Raw genomic sequence first — 16,156 nt, forward strand, 5'->3', positions numbered from 1 at the left:
TGTAGGTGAGCTACAGGGAAAGCTTTCTCACAGGCACTAAAATGCTTAAACAGCCATGGACAAAGCTGCCCGTCCAAGGGCTCTGATGCCAAGTGCAATTACTTATCATGCGTTTTTAATGACATTCTGGAACTTGCCAGTGTTTGAGGTGTTCTCTGATGTCACATGAGAGGCAGGGCTGCCAGTCCCAGCTCCTCCTGGGAATCGAGTGATGCTGTTGGTTTTGCTGAAACTGCCTGCGAGGATCCAGTGTCTGGCTGGGTGTTGCAGACAACCCCCATTTCTCCCTCCATGCTGAGTCTTGAGCAGGAGCAGAGAGGGAACAATTCCTCAAAGACCTGGTCCGCCCTAACTGGTGGGTCTCTCCCTTCCACCTTACCACATCCCAGGGATGACTTAGACATGCAACGTGAAGCTCCAGGGCCTCCTCTAAGACACACAATGGCAGAGGGGACGTGGGCTGTCACCCCAGGGGACTCACCACACAGTGTGTGAGCAGAACTGGTCCTACCAATGAGGGCCAATTGCACTCATGTAATTTGGTGTTTTGAAGTGGTGCCCCAATCTGCCTTGCACAGCCTTTCCCTGGCACTGCCTGCAGGGCCTGCCCTTGTCAGACAAAGCCTTAACTGGGTTTGAAGTGAAATAGTTTTTCCTGTTACTATGTTAGGCCAGGGATAATGGTGTATAAATACAATTAAGCAACAAGAGATACAGGGAGCAGACAATATCAGTGAAAAGTTTATCTGGCATTAGTAGTGTCTGCTTGGGTTTGCAGAATTAACGGTGTATTCCTCTGAATGTTCTCCCATTTGCTGGCTAAGTGCTGGAGTGTAGCTTGACCTCATCTTCGTCAGTTCCTAGTGCACCAAGTGCTACTCAAGGCTCTCTTGGTTTCTGTACTGTTGGGAAAGGACAGGATTTCATTTTCCCTACTAGGAAAGGAAAAGCATCATAGTACCTGGCAACCAAGTGGGTGATGCAGAGATCCAGAAGCCCTCAGCACCTCATTCAAAATCTCACCTTTCCCACTCCACAAAGACTCTGTCACTGGGATTGATGGTCTGCAAAACTCTGACAAAGCAGCGTCTTTCTTCATCTCTTCCTTTCCTTGGCTGCTTCTTTCCATCTGGCACTGTGCACAGGGAGCTTTTCTCTCTTTTCCCAGGGAAAGACATCTATGGGTCTCTCTTCCTCTGTCTCTGCTTCTTCCTGTCTCCTTCCCAGCAGGAAAGCAGTGGTCCAGATGGCTAGTGACCACTGCATTCTTCCAGCAAGGGAAGATATGTAATTTAACAACCAGCGAAGATTTTGCCAGCTGGTAAGAGAATAAAGCAGAATCCAGAGCATCCACTAGCCAGGAAGGGAGAAGACCTGGGATAAATGTCAGAAAACTTTGAGCCTCTCTATATCTCAGAACTGAGTAGCAATGTTTCACATACAATAGAGGCCTAACAGGCCACCAGCAAGTGAGGCATGAGAAAGGAGCTGCCATGCCAGGGCTGAACAGCAGTAGGGTGAGGGGCAGCCTTCTGCTGCTGAGCTGCTCAGGCCTGCAGTTCCCAGCACTGCACAGCCATCTGGGTTGCAGGCACCAGGCTCTGCTCACCCTGGAAGCACCGTCTGCCTCCCCAACTGTTCCAGTATTGGGCTTCTTGAGGGAGCTCACAGGCTCCCAACCACGGTGATGAAGACCATCACTGACATGCCCACAGAGTGACCATGAATTGGAAGTCAGTGAGAGCACTGTTCTGCCCAGCAGGTCCCTGATCCATGCTAGGCCAGTGATGCTGCATAGCTGGAGACCTTGTGCAAATAAATCAATGCTCAAATGTGCCTGTTGACAATCTAACCAGGACATCATTTGCATAAGTGCATCCTTTCCTCTTCTCTCCTCCTCATTTTTTCTGATTCCGCTCACCTTACATTTCTACTCCTTTGTCACCATCTGTGACAACCTCTTTGTCCAGCTTCTCCTTATCCTCACTATCTCCTGTGTCCATCTATCATATGTTGTATTGAGTTTCTAGATTTGGGAGAAACCTCACCTATAGCATTGTCCTCAGTCTAGCCATGGCCAAAGAAGTACAGCGAGAGTGAGTGCCTGCAGAGCCCCCTTCAAGGCATATTGCCTGGTGTTCACTTATTTGTGGCTGGGCATGAGCTCCTTGTGGGATTTGTGTATGATGTCTGGAAGGAATATCCTTGTCCTTTAGGTCTCCAGGCAGCTCCTGGAATCTCTTCCCCTTCAAAGTCTGCCAGCACCTGCAACTTGCTCTGACTTTTAACTGCCCTCCTCTTTCCCTTTTTTGTCTCTCCCTTATGCCAGGTGGTGATGATGACATGGATTTTGACATTGAAAAGAGTACAGGCAGCATGGTCATTGCAAGACCCCTTGATGCAAGGAAGAAGTCAAGCTATAACCTGACAGTAGAAGTCACTGATGGGTCCAATACGATCAAAACCCAGGTAATGTTTTTTTTCTTTGTTAAATACCCCACTGAGAGGGAGTACGTGCCAAAGGGAATCTTTTTTCTGAGTCTGATGAGCTCTGGATGAGGTGCCAGGCACAAGAATCTCCTTAAACTGTGATTTTACATTACACAGTGACCCAAGTCTTTCCTAATACCAAGCTAAGATTGTTTTTATGTTGTTGGAAGCACAACTGGTCTAGGAAAGCCTAGGTCTTTCCTTTCAACCACAGCCAGCACACAAGGACACATCTACACCACCAGCCAAGCTGGAGTGGCACTGCACACACTCAGACCTCAACGTGCTCTCAGCTGCTCAGTCTGAACTACAACACATCTGGGACAATATGTTAAGTCATAAGGGAAATGTGTACACAGTTAGATCAGGATTGGGTCCATGGTCCCATCTCAAGGGGTGTTCCTGGGACTTGTGAGCGAAAGTAAAGGCAGCACAGATGGATTTGCAAGAGGTGAGGTCAGGCCCAGGAGGTGAGTGGGGCAACTGCAGAGATGCTGTGTGCTTTGAGTTGCCACATAGGAAGGAAGTGCTGGTGAAAGGAGGCACTTTTCTCTCAGCAATGTCCCTGAGCCCCGGTTAAAATTATGAGATTTGCCCATTTTTACCTGCCCTGAGGAGGGCTGTTCAGGGCTTGATCTTCCACCAACCATTCTCTCCACACATGAGAAGCAGCCAGAATTCCAGCCCTCACTGCACTGGAAGACCTAGAATGTGAGTCACCTGTCAGTGAGGCTTATCATGGGACATTCACTGCTGGGGGGGAAGATGATGAGTGAGGAACACTGTCATTCCTGTGAAATGCAATGCTAATGGATGGCCACTTATCTCGACTATCTTCAAGTATTGCTCCAAATAAAAAAACAGAGCCCCACCTTGCCTGGTGTGCATTCCCTGCCACCTCGCATCTCATCCCTACGTTTATTTTGGCACTCAAGGCCGCTAGCAGATGTCAAGAAACCTGCTCATGCAAAACCCCAGTGGCATGCTCAGGTTTGCTACAGGAAGCAAATTATTACACTTGGTTGGGACTTCCTAAGATGCAGGGAGCACATCAGTAGGGGGGTCAGGACCGCCAGGGTAGGAGACTAAACAGAAGAACCTGTGACTTTGCAGGCAGGATTCAGGCAGCCATTCACAGGGGATGTGCTGCTGACTGCAGAGAGGAAGGTTTGGCTAAAAAATGTAGAACACAAATTTTGCTTCTCCACATGCATGAGGAAGGCCAGCCCTCCCTCCTTTTACCAAACATCCCCCTTCTGTCATTGCTCTGGTGTGTAATTAATGGGGGTTGCTGTGGAGGCACTGGCCAGCAGAGCTGGCACCGTGGCTGAGCCACTGCTGCTCTTCATGGCAGGCTGTGACAGTTCCCCCTTGTGCCAAGTGCAGGCACGTTCAGTCTGAGTGGCTTGCCAGGTTGGAGTTATAAAAAGAAATGAGAGGAAGCAAACTGGAAAACATGAAGGGAAGGCACAGCGGGAGTTCCTTGGGGGAGAAGGACAAAAGGGCTCCCAGTCACCACGGATGGCAAAGCCCCAAGAGTTGGAAAGCTGTGACGGTTACAGGACTCAGGGAATGGCTACACCCCAGAGGGTTTGGTAGCTTAGATTTTATGTGGCTGCATGTCAGGCTGCTGCCATGTCTTTGCTGCTCTCACTGTGCTGTTTCCCCCACAGGCGTTTATCCACGTTATTGACATCAACCAGCACCGTCCCCAGTTCCTGGAGAGCCATTATGATGTGAGGATTCCTGAAGATACCCCCTCAGGGAGAGAAATCCTTCGAGTCAGTGCAACAGACAAGGACAAAGGAAAGGGGCTCATCTACACCATCCATGGCAGTGTGGACCCCAAAAGCTCAAGACTTTTCCAGTTGGATCCAAGCAGTGGAGCCCTCACAACAGCAGAAGGCTTCAGTTCCCAGCCCATGCCTCAGCACACCCTCACAGTGATGGTGAGTCCTGACCAAGCCCTGCTGCATCCACCAGCTTGGCTGGAAAATATGGGTCACTGGAGAAATTAAAACTGGTTTTAGTCTTTGAGGGAGGATTTTTCTAGAACAATAAGGAAGAGGAAAGCAGGCTGTTAACCTTTACTATATGGCTAAATCTAGGTAACACCCTGCTTTCCTCTAACCACCTGCTAATTTCATTGGAGGGCCACTGGATTCTTATAAAAGAAAACACAGTTGAATAATTGTTAATGTTTGGTTTCAAGTTGAAGGCTGAGCTTTGGTGCTGAAACTTACAGGCTCATTCCCTCCCAAGGGGTTAGGACCACTGCAAAACACCCACCTCTATAGCAGTCCTGATGAGTTGCTTGGAAGCTGGTGCAGGCAAGGCTGCCTTCTCCCCAAGTGTGACTGTGCCTGCTCTTCCTCTGTCGTTCAGGTGCGAGACCAGGAGGTCCCCATCAAGCGGAACTTTGTCCGAGTCATCGTCCATGTGGACAGCTGCAACCTCCACCCTCCGCAGTTCAGCAGCATCCACTATGAAGCAGAAGTGCTGGACTCAGCAGTGGTGGGCACAGAGGTTATACAAGTCAGAGCCCTTGATCAGGACCAAGGAGCTAATGCTGAAATCCACTACTCCCTTCAGGCAGGTGAGAGCCCTGCAACAAGACAGTTTAGGCTTTGATCACACCTATGTTTCCATGCTCTAACTGGTGGCCACTTGACCAGCTTTCTGTAGCTGTTGGAAAGACCAGTAAATGGCAGCACAGTTCTAAAATGTGATTTTCTTTCTATTCAGAGAAAATCTAGACTGAGCAGGTAATTTCCGTATTATGGAATATTAGCATCCTTTCTTGAGAAGAAAGCTTAATATTCAGTCACTGGCCTTAAAAAAAATGTGATTGGATGAGTTAGGGCAACCTAAAATCTGCTCCTTTTGTCCATGGGAACTGAGGGAGCGATCCCTATTCAGTTGTTAGGCAAAAGTACTCCAATTCCCACAACAGTCATCATCAGTTCAACCATTTCTACCAAGAAATACATCTTCAAAGAACAGTGAGGACCCTGTCAGCATTGGCTGCTGGTGGTTTTGGGTCATGCAAGTTCAGTGGGCAAGTATATTTTGTCATTCACTCTAAAGGTTAAAACTGAAGTATTTGTGTCTGTGCCACACTGCCTATTTAGCTGGTAAATTCTTTGCAGGAGACAAGCCATCCTTTGCTCCATCTTTCTCACTGCAATTTAGATCAAGGACTGAGAGATTTAATTGCTCCTGAAGCATTGGTAATTATAAGCATGACAGAGCTTGAAGGAACTAGTACTATCTGTGCTACCATGTTCTGCACACGAGGCAAAAGCTTCAAGCACATGCTCTGCCACCACTAAATATGCTTAAATTAGAAGCGTATTTATCTCCAATTTACATTTTGATTGATTCAAAAGTTAGCTCATGGATCTCAATGGGTTCATTGTTCTTATAATTAAAATTATTTAGGAATTAATTAATTTCTCCCAGTGAAAGAAACAGATGTTAACTAGGTCTGAAATCAGCAGAATCTATGGAAAAGAGGTTCAGAAAACCAAAACCAATATGGTGTCTGCATTCTTCACTTTGTAATGTCTCTTCTTGCAGGTAATGGGGAAGGCTTCTTTAGCATCGACCCATATTCTGGAATTATTACAGTTGCCCAGAAACTGGATCCATCCAGACAGGATCGATTTACTCTTATTGTAAAAGCAGAAGATCGGGGGTTCCCTCAGCTTAAAGATTCTGCTACGGTCCATGTCCACATTAGACCCTCCGATCGAACCCCTCCAAAATTTCCAGAGGCTGAGTACATCACAGAGATCAGTGAATCCACTGCTATTGGCTCTCCTCTAATCCAGGTTTCAGCCACAAGCTTGTCACCAGTCAGCTATGAAATAAAAGATGGAAATGGAGATGGAGTGTTCTCCATGAACTATCAGTCAGGCCTTATTTCCACTCAGAAGAGCTTAGATTTTGAGCAGGTGTCTTTTTACCAGTTGAAGGTCCGTGGCACCAACATGGCTGGAGCTTTTATGGACACAGTGGTACTTATCTATGTCATAGATGAGAATGACAATGCACCCGTCTTCGTTAAGCCTTCCTTTGTTGGCTGGATCATGGAGAATGCTCCATCACAAAGCATGGTTCTGGATGAGAGCAATGCTCCCCTCGTGACCTATGCAACGGATGCTGATCAAGACTCCAATGCTCTGCTGGTCTATGAGATTTTGGAACCAGAGGCATTGAAATATTTCACCGTAGATCCCAGCACAGGGACGCTGACCAGTCGTGCTGATATAGACTATGAGCTCACCCCAGTTTTCCACTTCAGTGTACATGTGCACGACAGTGGAAGTCCCAGCTTATTTGCATCCAAACCCACCAAGGTCACAATCCGTGTTAAAGATGTGAATGATTCACCTCCAGTCTTTTTGAAAGATACTTATGATCTTTCTGTCTTGCTACCCGCCCACCCCGGGATGGAACTTTTGTCAGTGCAAGCAAAAGATGCAGATTCGGAGGTGATCTACAGCATCGTGGAAGGGAACCTTGATAACGCTTTCTATATTCATCCTCTCACAGGTCTCATCTCCATTCTTAATGCTACTGGCCTGAGGAGCTATCATGAGCTCATGGTCAGAGCTGGTGATGGCTTGTATAAGAGTACTGCTCTGGTTAAGCTAAACTTAACTCAAGCACAAGGTACTGGCTTGAAATTTGATCAAGACATGTATACAGCAACTGTGATGGAGAACTCCACAGATGAGAAGACTCTAACCATCCTCGGGGTCAAGGGATATCAGCTAAATGAACCCCTTTCCTATTCGCTCTTGAATGGAAAGGAAAGATTCAAGATGATCCAGGCCTCTGGAGTACTTCAGACCAAGGGTGTGAAATTTGACCGCGAAATGCAAGATATGCACGAGGTGGCTGTGGAAGTGAAGGACAACAGGAAACCACCAAGAGTGTCCCAAGCCACAGTCAAGGTTTATGTAGAGGATGTCAATGACAACCCACCACAGTTTGAGAATGTGCCATATTACACCTCGGTGCAGGACGGCACGGAGCCAGGGGATGTACTTTTCCAGGTGTCAGCAACAGACAAAGACATAGGGGATAATGGAGCTGTTACCTACTCATTTGCAGAGGACTACAAATACTTTCAGATTGACCCTTACCTAGGAGACATCTCCCTTAAGAAGCCTCTTGATTATCAAGCTTTAAATAAATACAACCTCCGAGTCATTGCTAAGGACAAAGGAGAGCCTCCCCTCCGTGCTGAAGAGGAGGTTGTGATCAGTGTGAGGAATAAATCCAACCCTCTGTTCCAAAGTTTGTACTACCGAGTGAAGGTGCCAGAAAACATCCCCCCATACACATCTATCCTCCACATACAGGCTCGCAGCCCTGAAGGCTTGCGCCTCATCTACAACATTGTGGAAGAAGACTCCCTGAAACTCTTCAACACTGACTTCAAAACTGGTGTCCTGACTGTCACAGGCCAGCTGGACTACGAGCTAGAGACAAAACACACATTCACTGTTAGAGCCACAGACACAGCACTGGGATCCTTCTCAGAAGCCAGAGTGGAGGTGGAGGTAGAGGACATTAATGACAATCCCCCGGTATTTTCTCAAATCGTCTACACGGCGTCTGTCTCGGAGAGTTTGCCAGCACAGACTCCTGTTGTCCAACTCCTTGCTTCTGATAAGGATTCTGGCAGAAACAAAGTGGTTTCCTATCAGCTCGTGGATGATGGTTCAGATTCTACCAAGTTCTTTAATATCGATGCCAGCACAGGGCAAATAGCAACAGCTCAAGCACTTGACTATGAAACAAATCAACAGTTCCGCCTGAAAGTAAGAGCTGCAGATCATGGGATGCCTCCACTTAGTAGTGATGCCCTGGTAATTGTAGATGTGACAGACATCAATGACAATCCCCCTGAGTTCAGCCAGCTTCAGTATGAAGCCAAGGTCAGTGAAATGGCTACGTGTGGGCACATCGTGATCAAAGTCCAGGCCCTGGACCCTGACAGTGGAGACACCACCCGACTGGAATACGTGATACTCTCGGGCAATGACAATAGGCATTTTGCCATCAACAGCACTTCTGGAATAATATCCATGTTCAACCGCTGCAAAAAGGACTTGGAGCCATCCTACAATCTCAGAGTTTCTGCTTCAGATGGAGTTTTCAAGAGCACTGTGCCTGTGTATATCAACACCACAAATGCCAACAAATACAGCCCCTCTTTTCGGCAGAACATGTATGAGGCAGAGCTGGCAGAAAATGCTGAGATAGGTACCAAAGTGATTGAGTTGGTGGCTATTGACCCAGATGGTGGCCCATATGGCACCATAGACTATACTATCATAAATAAACTTGCCCATGAGAAGTTCTCCATAGACAGTAAAGGCTGTATTTCCACATTGCAAAAGCTGGACAGGGAAAATTCAACAGAAAGAGTCATAGCCATTAAAGTCATGGCCAAGGATGGGGGTGGGAAGGTGGCCTTCTGCACTGTAAAAATAATCCTTACAGATGAGAATGACAACCCACCTCTGTTCAAAGCCTCTGAATACACACTGTCCATCCAGTCCAATGTAAGCAAAGGTTCCCCCGTCATCCAAGTACTGGCTTACGATGCTGATGAAGGTGCAAATGCAGATGTAATTTACTCTGTTGACTCCGTTGAAGATGTGGCAGAAGACCTTGTGGAGATCAATGCTGCCACTGGGGTTGTTAAGGTCAAGGAGAGCCTTATTGGTTTAGAAAACAGAGCCTTTAACTTCAAGGTGAAAGCTGAAGATGGCAGACCCCCTCACTGGAACTCCCTTGTCCCAGTGAATCTCCAGATTGTCCCCAGGGAGGTGACATTGCCAAGGTTTTCTGAGCCCCTTTATACATTCTCTGCATCTGAGGATCTTCCAGAGGGATCAGAAATAGGGTCAGTCAAAGCTTTTGCAGAGGATCCCATTATATACAGCCTGGTGAAGGGAACCACTACAGAAAGTAACAAGGATGAGGTGTTCACAGTGGATGAACAAACAGGGGTTTTGAAAATCAGAAAACCCATGGATCATGAGACCACCAAGTGGTACCAGGTTGATGTTATGGCTCACTGCTCACATCAGGAGACTGAGCTGGTCTCTCTGGTCTCTGTGAACATCCAAGTGCAGGATGTCAATGACAACAGACCTGTCTTTGAGGCAGATCCCTACAAAGCTTTTGTCATGGAGAACATGCCTTCCGGAACCACAGTCATTCAAGTGACAGCTAACGACCAGGACATGGGAAGTGATGGGCAGGTGACCTACAGTCTGGAAGCAGAATCTGGCAACCTCCGTGGACTCTTCACCATTGATGGTGAGAGTGGGTGGATCACCACACTGAAAGAGCTGGACTGCGAGGAGCAGGAGATCTACCGCTTTTATGTGGTGGCCACTGACCACGGCAGGAAAGTCCAGCTCTCTTCCCAAACCCTGGTGGAGGTCACTGTCTCCGATGAAAATGATAATGCTCCACAGTTCACCTCAGATTTCTACAAGGGGTCGGTGATTGAGAACGCGGAGCCGGGGCAGGTGGTGGTCACGCTGAGCACCATCGACGCAGACATCTCTGAGCAGAACCGGCGCGTCACGTGCTACATAACCGGTGAGTCTTTCCTGACTTTAAATCTTCGGTGAGCAAGGACGAGAGTATCGTCTCAAAGTGAGGATTTGATAGCTTGCCTTACAGGATATTAATGCAGAAATGGTGTTGTACTGACAGGCCTGTCAGAAGCAGATGAGATGAAGCCCAGGCTCTGTCATGAGCTGGACTCTTCAGTTAAATGAATCTGGGGAATACAAAACTCTTTAGTAAGTAACTGCAGTGGGTGGAATTGTCATTATAATAACTATCTCACCACTGAATCATCCTATTTATTTGGGAATAAATAAAATCCATATAAGTAATTACACAGTACTGTAGAAATATTTATTTACACTTTCCTAACAGAGGAATAATTAAGACAGTGTAATTGTAATATCTGTTGGAAGGACAGAAGAAGTGGTACAGGAGGAGGGAAGATTTTTCTCACAGAGATACTGTGATCTGTATTTAAGTTCTTTGACCCAGTTTTTTCTCCTGCCAACAGTGTGGTCAGTTTATACATTACATATATGCCTGTAGCCTGTCTGTATTTTTTAATAACTATATATATGCACATAGAATGTGTATAACTTTCTGGTGTTAAATATGTTTCCTATGAAGCCACTTGGAGTCTGACTTAACAACAAGGCTTCAGTTGCCACTCTGCACTGGGAGAGATTAGAGACTGTTATGTCAATCTTAGTAAAGGTTTTGGCTAGCAAGAAATACTAAAAATTACTCTTGCATCGCTGAAACATCACTTGTGCCAACTAAAATTAACCACTGCTGTAAAATACCGAAAAAGTTACACTGAAATGTTTTATATGCATCTGCACAAGTAGAAGCTTGAGTTTACAGTATTTTTTTGACCCTGAAGGGTCTTTCTGAGACCTGGAGCAGATACTTCAAACTAAAATGTTTGTTCAAACTCAAATGAGGACCCTTCAGGGTCAAAACATTTAGCCAGATCGTGCTGCAGCCTGTTATCTATTATTCTAACCATCCAAAACAGGGAAGGAATGCTGGTACTTTGAATTGGTTTATGGCATGCCTAGGTATTTGCAAGCCTTTGGGAGGAAAGATTTAATCCATTTATGTATTCACATTTCTGCCATCTTAAAGGTAGTAGTAACTTCCAACTACTTTAAACCTGAGAGGATGCACACTTATGTCAGTGGCGAGCACCTTATGCTCTCTCTGCTATGCACTTAAAAGCACAGGTCAAATTCTATCCATAAACACGTAAATGCAACTGCAGCAAAGGAGAGGAGTATTGATCTGAGAACACAGAGCCCTGTTCACATTGATTTCAGACACACAGAAATTAAATCTGGGTATGGGCTGGTGTTTCCCAGCGTCAGAAGAAGGGCTAGCAGAGGTCTTGTCGTGCCCCCAGATCCACCACCTCATCATTGCAGTGCAAGGGAAAGCAGAAAGGGAGTGAATGTAATTTACCCTGCTGTGCGAGGCCCTTCAGAGTGTAACACAAACAAGGCCCACAGCCAGCTCTCCTCATTGATTCTCATTGCCTAACGTACTCCCTTCTCTACCCAGTGGTGTCAGGTCAGCAGAGGACACCAGCTCCTTGCCAAAAGAGAGGGCTTCTCCAGGGGCAGCATCCAGCCCATTTAAAATCTACTCTGTGTAGCAGCAGCAGGAGCAGCATGAATCTGGTGGACCAGAGAGCCTGCCTAGCCTGGGTTTACCTGTTCCACATAATTTGGTTCTTACAGAATCAAAAAGTAGCCCCAGAAAGTGCAGCTATATATTAAATACCTCTATAGGTTAAGAGGAAGTACAACTATATGTGGTGCCGTAGCAGTAAGATCCAACCAATATCTGCAGGGTATTTGAAACTCTGAAATCCCTTTAGGAACATGCACTGAGAAAGACTGACAGGCTTTGGGAAGGTGAGACAATGTGGTTTTGAGGCAATGAATATGCACATCTGCAGAACGTTACCGAGACCTTTTTGCAATCAGGAGTTGTTTCCTCCTTCCAGTGTAATATGCAGACAGGGAATAACTGAAACAGGCAGGGTACTTCCCAGCTGTGCAGTGAGGCAGACCAAATGCTCCTCACCTGCTGGATACACCACCAGTGCCCTCTCTGCATCCCCAGTGCAAGTCAGAGAATCATCGAATCATATAGGTTGGAAAAGACTCTAAGGTCATCAAAGTCCTTCAGGTCTCCTAAGGGAACGACAGTGGACACACCTATATTCCCTTTCCTTATCACTTCTGATTTTCAGCGCTCAGTAAATGCCTTTTTTTTACTTGCCTCCTGCCCCCTTCTAGAAGGAGACGTATTGGGACAGTTCACAGTTAATGAAATTGAGGGCGAATGGACAATTTCTTCCAAGAAGCCTCTGGACAGAGAAGATACAGAGAAATATCTCCTCAAGGTTATGGCCTCTGATGGGAAATTCCAGGCTACCACCGAAGTGGAAATTTTTGTTCTGGATATCAATGACAACAGCCCTGAATGTGGCCAGGTAAGACGTCTGTTCTGGGACATCAGGGGCATGAAGGGAGAGCCTGGGAAGGAGAGAACACAATAGCAAAGAAGAAAGAACAGACAGAGCATGTTAAAGGGTTTGGCTCGTCATAATTCTTCTCACACGATCCTGTTGCTTTGATTACGCTTAGCAATTTTAATTAAGCTCATGTCAAGCAAGCACATTAAATCTAGCCTCCAAGCATGTTTGCCAGCAGTAAGTGAGAGCCTAAGCATTATGAAGGATAATTTTTGGAGATAAACAATGCCAGGAAGCCTCCTGGGTAGGGGCATGTAAATTACTGAGTTTTATATCCTGCTGTGCTGAGAGATTCCCATCAGAAGGTTTGTTGCTGTAGAGAGCTGATCGCTGGTGTGGACATTAGCCATGGTGAGAAAGAACAGAGGTGGTTGCTTCCCAAAGGAGATTCAAAGGCTTGTGTGAAATGAGCTCACTGGTCCCAATCCACACCCCAGCAGCCAGCAATGGGAGGCACACTGTGCTCCCCTATAAACCACAGGGGTTTTATATAAGGGTTTATCCTTCCCTATGAAACTCCTCCTACTCTGCTCCTCCCCGTAAGGGATGAAGGTATTTTGGAGGTGGCTCAGATGCCAATGACACCTTCTGTCCTTGTCAGATACTCTACACTGGGAGAGTCTCTGAAGATTCTGGGCCAGGACTTTTCATTTTGAAAATATCAGCAACCGACCCCGACGTTGGCAGCAATGCCCAGATAACCTACAGCCTCCACGGCCCCGGCGCGGAGGAGTTCCGGCTGGGACCACACACAGGTGAGAGCAGGGCAATGGGGTGCCTTTATCCTCTTCCTCACCTGCTCCTGAGAAATCCAAGCTCCCAGCGTGGCTCAACACTTATCTCCTCTTGAGCAAACATAAGGGCTGTTCATTCCAGCTCTCCCAAGTGAGGAGGGAATGGCAAACAGGCAAGTTTATTGCAACACAGCATAGAGGAGGTTGAGCTCTCAATCTTCCTGCTAGCTTTTGTTAGATGGTGTCATTAGTGTTGTTAAAATGAAGGGCAGACACCATTGCTAACAGGACAAGAGGTCTTTTACTTGAGCCAAAAACTCAAGTTAAAAACTCTGAAAAGCTCTTATCAGATCTTGTGCAGTATATTTACGCAAACGGATTCAGTGATCATCCTAGAGATCACTTGGAGCTCAGTGTAGTGGGGTTTATAAAGGTGTGTTTAGAAGTACAATTTATTTATGAGCACTTTTATCCCGTGTTGGCATCCCTTGCATGAAGTTCAGCTGAACTTGCAGGACTCCCCGTGCCAAGCCTTGCCAGGGCACTGGCTGGCAGCGATCCGAGAACAGCCCTGAGCAATGTGGTGTGGACACACCACCACTATTAGCTGAATTACTATGGGTGTCCAAGCCCGGTCTGTTGTCTCCCACGGTTCATGCAGGAAGGCAGCTGAACCTCCCTGAGGTCTTGTAGGCTGTGGCTGCAATTGCTGGGAGACAAGACCACCTCCTGTTCTTTCCCACAGGGGAGCTGACCACATCTGCACCCCTGGACCGCGAACAGAAACCCATGTACCACCTCGTTGCGAAAGCCACTGACGGCGGGGGCCGTTCCTGCCAGGCAGATGTAACGCTAATTGTGGAGGACACAAATGACAATGCACCAAGATTCTTCCCCAGTCACTGCGCCGTGGCCGTTTTCGATAACACCACAACAAAGACACCCATCGCCGTGGTCGCTGCCAGGGACCTTGATGAAGGTGAGTCACAATGGGATTTACTTGTTGGTAGAGTTCATCTTTCATCCCGAATAGCAACCTTTGAAACCTAGGGAAGGGCTACAGCAATGGGCACAGATGATTGAATCTTGGCCGAAGATGTGCCTGGATCTCGTTGCTGACATGTCCTTGACTAGCAGGCTGGCATCAGCATTTTTGTGGCCCTGTCTGAAGTGCAGTATCTGTAGAAACATGCAAAGACAGACTTTAAGAACATGCTCAGTAACTAACTGTGATGCACAGCAAAAAATGTGACACAGTTTGTCTGGGATCCAAACAGGACAGAAACTTTATCAAAGATGGAGACTGAGAATGAGCATAATAAGGAAAAAAGGAGTTTTAGATCTGGATGGGGTAGATAATACGGAGGGAGAGGTCCTTCAGAGAACATGAAGATTCTCAGAAACATAGGTAAGGCTCCTAGGAAAGGAGCTTTCAATAAACCTCTCCAGCAGAGACTGCATTTGTGGTGACAGAGAAGGAGGATCATATTTATCTTCTTTGGAAGCAGATATGAAGGAAAATAAAAACAGTTGGTGTTCATATGATTTTCATACAGCCTCCATTTTCCCTGGGAAGTGAAGGTCATTAAGTACACACAGTCCTAATGGATTATAAATAAATAAAACCAGCAGCACTCCTACCCATGAATTAATGCTGCCTGTCCCTTACCCTTGCAGGTCTCAACGCTGAGGTGGTCTATTCTCTGTCTGACTCTGCCAATGGACACTTTTCAATTGAGGAAACCACAGGGGTGATCCGTCTGGAAAAGCCTCTGAAGGATTCTCAGCACTCAGCATTTGAGCTGACTGTCTGTGCTACTGACCGGGGCACCCCGCAGCCCCTCTCTGCTCTTGGCACTGTCACTGTCTCTGTTGTGGATCTAAATGAGTACCTGCCTGTTTTCCTGGCCCCTGAATATGTGGCCATGGTAAAAGAAGACGTGGCTGTGGGTACGGAGGTCCTCAACTTGTCAGCCTTGACAAGGGACAATGCAGAAAACACAGAGATCAAGTATGAAATTGTGAACGGCAACGACCACGGGAAGTTTCAGCTCAACTCAAACACAGGTAAAATGACCTTGTGCCCAAGCAGGTCCAGGTTGAGCCAACACCAAAGGCTGTCCTTGTCTTTTCTGGTTCTCCATTCGGCTTCCCCTTTTGCTCCCAGCCAGCACAAGGGTAGGGAGTAGAGTCTTCTTTTCTACTTTAAATTTTGGCAGCCAAGTCACTTAAGGACTGATCCAAATCTTACTGAAATTAATGGAAAAATTCCTGTTATATGTCTGGGTCCTGAGGCAGGTCCATGTGAATGAGGGATACATGGAGAAATTTTTCCACTTCAAAAGCCAGGAGAAAGCGGTTTCATTTAAAAAGTCTCTCCATTCTGAACCCACGAGGAACCTGCAGCCCAGGGTAACAAGCAGCTTTATTAGTTAGCACTCAATGAACATGGATAATACCACTCTTAGCCATGAGCAGGTGTTGAGCCAGGCTTACCAGCCAGATAAAGCACTGCTCTGTTTGCACAGCGATCTGATAAGGGCTGTTCTCAGAAGGCCAGTGTCAACTCCCTGAAACAAGCCCTTGGCTGCCTCATCAGTGGCCTGCCCTTGGCTGTAACATCCTCATCCTCAGCTTCTCTGTCCCCAAGACTCTTGCTAATTTTTCCCCACCACTCTTCTTACGAGTTTTGTACATCTTAAAAGACACAGAACAGTGTCATTTCCAGGGAATAAATTTGTGATAGTTTCAGTGCAGAACCCAGGCACACTCTGCTACCCTTGGT

The 16,156-nt window shown here is 46.8% G+C and overlaps 1 protein-coding gene and 1 long non-coding RNA gene across 2 annotated transcripts in view; one reads left to right on the forward strand and one right to left on the reverse strand.

Moving 5' to 3' along the window:
• The window catches only part of FAT2 (FAT atypical cadherin 2), a 57,175-nt gene that overhangs the window by 25,204 nt on the left and 15,815 nt on the right, over positions 1-16,156 (forward strand). The window contains 8 exon segments of the mRNA XM_032702789.1: positions 2,330-2,469; positions 4,164-4,439; positions 4,876-5,086; positions 6,070-10,122; positions 12,399-12,595; positions 13,239-13,392; positions 14,117-14,350; positions 15,049-15,438. Coding sequence (XP_032558680.1) covers positions 2,330-2,469; positions 4,164-4,439; positions 4,876-5,086; positions 6,070-10,122; positions 12,399-12,595; positions 13,239-13,392; positions 14,117-14,350; positions 15,049-15,438 — 5,655 coding nt within the window.
• Positions 1,099-5,170, reverse strand: LOC116794251. The gene is made up of 3 exons (XR_004359736.1): positions 4,780-5,170; positions 3,096-3,194; positions 1,099-1,110 (listed from the first exon to the last, which is right to left on the reverse strand). It is a non-coding gene; the product is annotated as an uncharacterized LOC116794251 (long non-coding RNA).

Source organism: Chiroxiphia lanceolata, chromosome 15 (genome assembly GCF_009829145.1).
Source record: "Chiroxiphia lanceolata isolate bChiLan1 chromosome 15, bChiLan1.pri, whole genome shotgun sequence".
NCBI lineage: Eukaryota > Metazoa > Chordata > Aves > Passeriformes > Pipridae > Chiroxiphia > Chiroxiphia lanceolata.